The sequence below is a fragment of the Drosophila tropicalis genome, unplaced genomic scaffold, assembly GCF_018151085.1.
Source record: "Drosophila tropicalis isolate 14030-0801.00 unplaced genomic scaffold, ASM1815108v1 contig_845, whole genome shotgun sequence".
Classification (NCBI taxonomy): Eukaryota; Metazoa; Arthropoda; class Insecta; order Diptera; family Drosophilidae; genus Drosophila; species Drosophila tropicalis.
Genome location: NW_027173338.1, coordinates 11509112 through 11512991, shown reverse-complemented (window position 1 = coordinate 11512991; position 3880 = coordinate 11509112). Strand labels below are relative to the sequence as shown.

The following is a 3880-nucleotide window of genomic DNA, read 5'->3' as shown; positions in this document are numbered from 1 at the left end:
TAGTTGATGTGTGAAACCCTCGGTTTGTAACAATTAATACATAAGAACTTCCGTAGAGTAAAAACACGTTTCCATATTTCAATTAAGTGGAGCTCTTTTCATGTGTTTGACTTGATTAACACTCAGGCCAAAGTCATAAATTTTTAATTAGCTTTTTTAAATTTAATGTTCTATTTTATGCTCACTTATTAAAGCCATTTAAAAACTGAAATTGAGACGAAATTTATCTTTGATTACTTCATCATTCACTCCTCTAACAAAATGAAGGCGCATTCTCTTTTTTATTTCCCTTTTTTTTAATTTTTTTGGATTTTAACAGCCATAATGATGATGTGCAAGTTTCCTAGATTTCATTTTTCAACCAGTTGGCTGAAGGGTAAATATTTAACAGGCCAGCCACATCATTCGGAAGAATGAACTAACCGTGTACCCAACTGATGCCCATCCTTTGCTCTATAAAGGATCCCCTATCCGCACGTGTGTACATTTTTAATTATGCAAAGGCACACAATAAACTAACCGTGAATTTTAAACACTAAACCAACTTCAAATAAGACTAAAAACTCATCCTTGCTTTGGCAAATTTTTGGCCTAACAAGGAGCGAAATTTAAGTAGTAGAGACTTTCCAGCCTAATCTCTGAGATGACCATTATCACATCGTCATTATCATGATCTCACTGGGTTTCCAGATTCGTTTGTTTTTGCATGGCAATTTGATTATTAAAGCCACTGACTGTTGCTTCCATCTTCTTCTACATAAACTTGTCCATACTATAAAAATGGAATAATAAACAAAATTACTTGTAAAACACCCGCAAATCCTTTCTGTAATCCAGCTTAGTGTCCTCTGGCCCTGTACAGCGATGATGATAACCTAAAAGTGTGCAAAGTCGATGGCTAAAAAAAAGACAGAGGCGAAAAAAATAAAGAAAGGAATGAAATGTTTCTGAACTAGTATGCAAAATAGTAAATTTTCATTTGCTGTTGTTAGAAAATTGCTTAATTTGCCAGTACATAACAACATGAAAAAAATATACTAAACGGAACGTGGGTCAGCATCTGGATATTGACTATAAGAATACCTATTAAAATGTTAAAGTTTTTGAGATATGTCTTCCTTCTTGGCGTTTTGTTATGATTCGCATGTAGTATAGGATAGCGAGGCTAAAACAAGAATGTCTTTTGTAACATTTTAAAATCCAAAGACAGGGAGCATTCTCGACTCCGGACTCCCCGAAACTGTTGAAGAACTTTATCCTCTGTACTTGGGCATTTTAAATCTAGTCTAATCTACTTTTTGCTACCTCAATAGGAACTAAAATTTCAAGAGTCTGCCATCATAAATCGCCACAACACAAGAGAAATGTACGAAATAGAAGAGAGATTGGGGGAAGAGAAAAGGTCTTTGGCGTCCTTTCCTCTCCTGATTGTAGAGCCAAATGATTATATGGCTCATTTGTTTGCGCCTTGAAGAGCTGCTTATTATATTTTGATTATTTTTGGCACGCGTGTTTTACTGTAGAGTTTTGAGCAGACTTTTTCTCCGGGTTTTCGGTGTAAACAAATTCATAAATATAAGTAAAATATATATGTATATGTATGTAGATATACATACATATAGCCTGCTGTTTGATGGCTTGGCGCTGTGGTCAAGAGAAGGTGAAGAGAAAAGTGCTTGGTGGGACAGTCAGTCAGACGGTCAGAATGGTGGGTTGGTCGCTCGCCATTGGGTCGGCCAGTCGAGTCCTGCATAATTTTTTCATTTCATTTCGTCCTCGCATTTTGGCCTCCTTTTGTCCATAATGAGATATCTCTATTTCTCTTTTGTTTCATTTCATCATTTTTTGTGTTTTTTTTTTTCGTTTTGTTCGTTTTGTTTCTTGCCGTTGCCATTCTTATTATATTTTTGCTCCTCCCCTCTCAATCTTTATTTTCCCCTCTTTATCTAAGGGTGTATGTGTGTGTTATTTTTGCATTTTCGCACAGAAATGCCGTTGGGAAATTCGTGTAAGCAAAAAAAAAGGGGGGAAAACCACCAAGACCAAGTAGAGGAAGATATATACTTGGGCTCAAACGGCTTTAATGCCGTGGACGTCGACACGGACGTGGCCTTATTAATTAGGACACGCGCCCCATGTAATATTTTGCTTTTCTTTCTTTTTTTCTTCGTTGGTAATTTCCCATTTTCTCATATACCACTGATACTTAGTATCAGGAAGAAAGGACACTGTGTTTATTGTGTAATTTAAATTCATTGCAATTTTTTCATCTCATTTTCTTAGGGTTTCGAGTGCAAAATTTGCATATGAATGGCTAACTATTCCACCATCAAAATAAAAGGCTATCTCACCGCAAAATTCATCAAAATTTGAAAGAAAGGATTTTGAAGCTAATGAGCTGCAAAACAAAAGAGACAATCAGAGAGAGAGAAGAAGAGACTAAGTAGGTAATGAGAAAACACTCCAGAAAACCTTTGAGGTGAACGAGATTTGTCTGCCATTAAAATTCTAAACTCAAACAACTCATACATATATAAATTGTTCAGCTATACATACATATGTATTTATATTTATATATATTTACACTTCAAAAATATATATAGAGGAATCGCCCAGAATGGCCCATCTGCCGAAATGTTTCAGTCGTTTGCTCAATCCCGGTGTGGTTCTTACACATGAGCTCAATCAGAAAATGATCGCCTTCATGACAATGAGTGACGAGCGGGCCGAATTGGACAGGGTCATCAGCCGCTTGCGTCAGCAGCAGGACGAGACTGAAAATAACCTGGCCGATGCCTTGTCCGAGGACGACTATCAGGGCGCACTTAGGGGACGTCCATTGACTGATTCGAATAAGGAAGAACTGCATGAGATCTTCAAACAACATCTGGGTAGAATTATTGAAAAACTAGCTACAAATTATGAGCGTCTTATCTACTTGGATGCTGAAATACGTAAAATGAAATTGACCATTGAGAAAGGCATTACCGCAGTCAATGAACAGGCTGCAGCAGCAGCAGCTGAGTCATTAATGTGATCGATTATAATGAGGACAATAACTTTTAGTTCTTTTGTTTTCTGAAAGACAAAAGGAAGTTATTTTAATTTGTTCATTGCCAGGAGAAATTCCTTTTGCCCTCATCTTTCCCAACATTAAAATTTTGAAACTGTTTTCATCCAAAAAGTAGTTCTAAACATTCTTCACAAGAACACGAATTGGTTTTTTCCGTTTAATACATTCAATAAGAGCTCATATATTTAAAGGCTTATAAATATTTCTTATAACTCAGATGTTCCCGATTTTCAACCAATTATTTACTATCGATTCAAAGACATAGTCACATTTTGCATATTTCAATCACAAATAGCAATCCTGTTTGTTTTTTGTCCGGTTTTTTCTGCATCTTTTATCTTATACTTATGCTATGGTCAGTTTAAATCCCATTAATGTGCATCATGTGAATGAAATTAAAGCCGCAACAATCTCATTTCCGCTCATTTTTCACACACACACACACACACACATAGAGACAGATACACTCTCAGCGAGTGAAGCAAAAGCCAGCCAACAGGGACTGAGGAAAAAAAAAACAGATGTAGCAAATTAAATTGCGTATACGCACAGTTCGCCCATTGCGGTAAAGGGAAACGGCAACAGTGACAGCATCTGCTGCTCTGCTGTTGACTCTATCGTTAAGTGCATAAATTCAATAATGTTCATGCAGTGTCCTGGCAATGTCCTGGTCGTGTCAACGACGCACAGTGGGGCCTTCTGGCATTTAGCATTGCAAAAATCATAGCGTTTAAACCAATAAATCGATTTCAAAAATTTAAAAAGCATATGATAAAGAATACCTTAAGCTTCAAAATGAATGTTTGT

At 36.5% G+C, this 3880-nt stretch overlaps 1 protein-coding gene across 1 annotated transcript; it reads left to right on the top strand.

Annotated features, from left to right (window-relative positions):
• Window positions 1-2476: 2476 nt before the first annotated feature.
• Window positions 2477-3184, top strand: LOC137581299 (uncharacterized). The gene has a single exon (XM_068295507.1). The coding sequence runs from the start codon at window positions 2618-2620 to the stop codon at window positions 3035-3037; it is 420 nt and encodes a 139-aa protein (XP_068151608.1). The 5' UTR covers window positions 2477-2617; the 3' UTR covers window positions 3038-3184.
• Window positions 3185-3880: the final 696 nt, after the last annotated feature.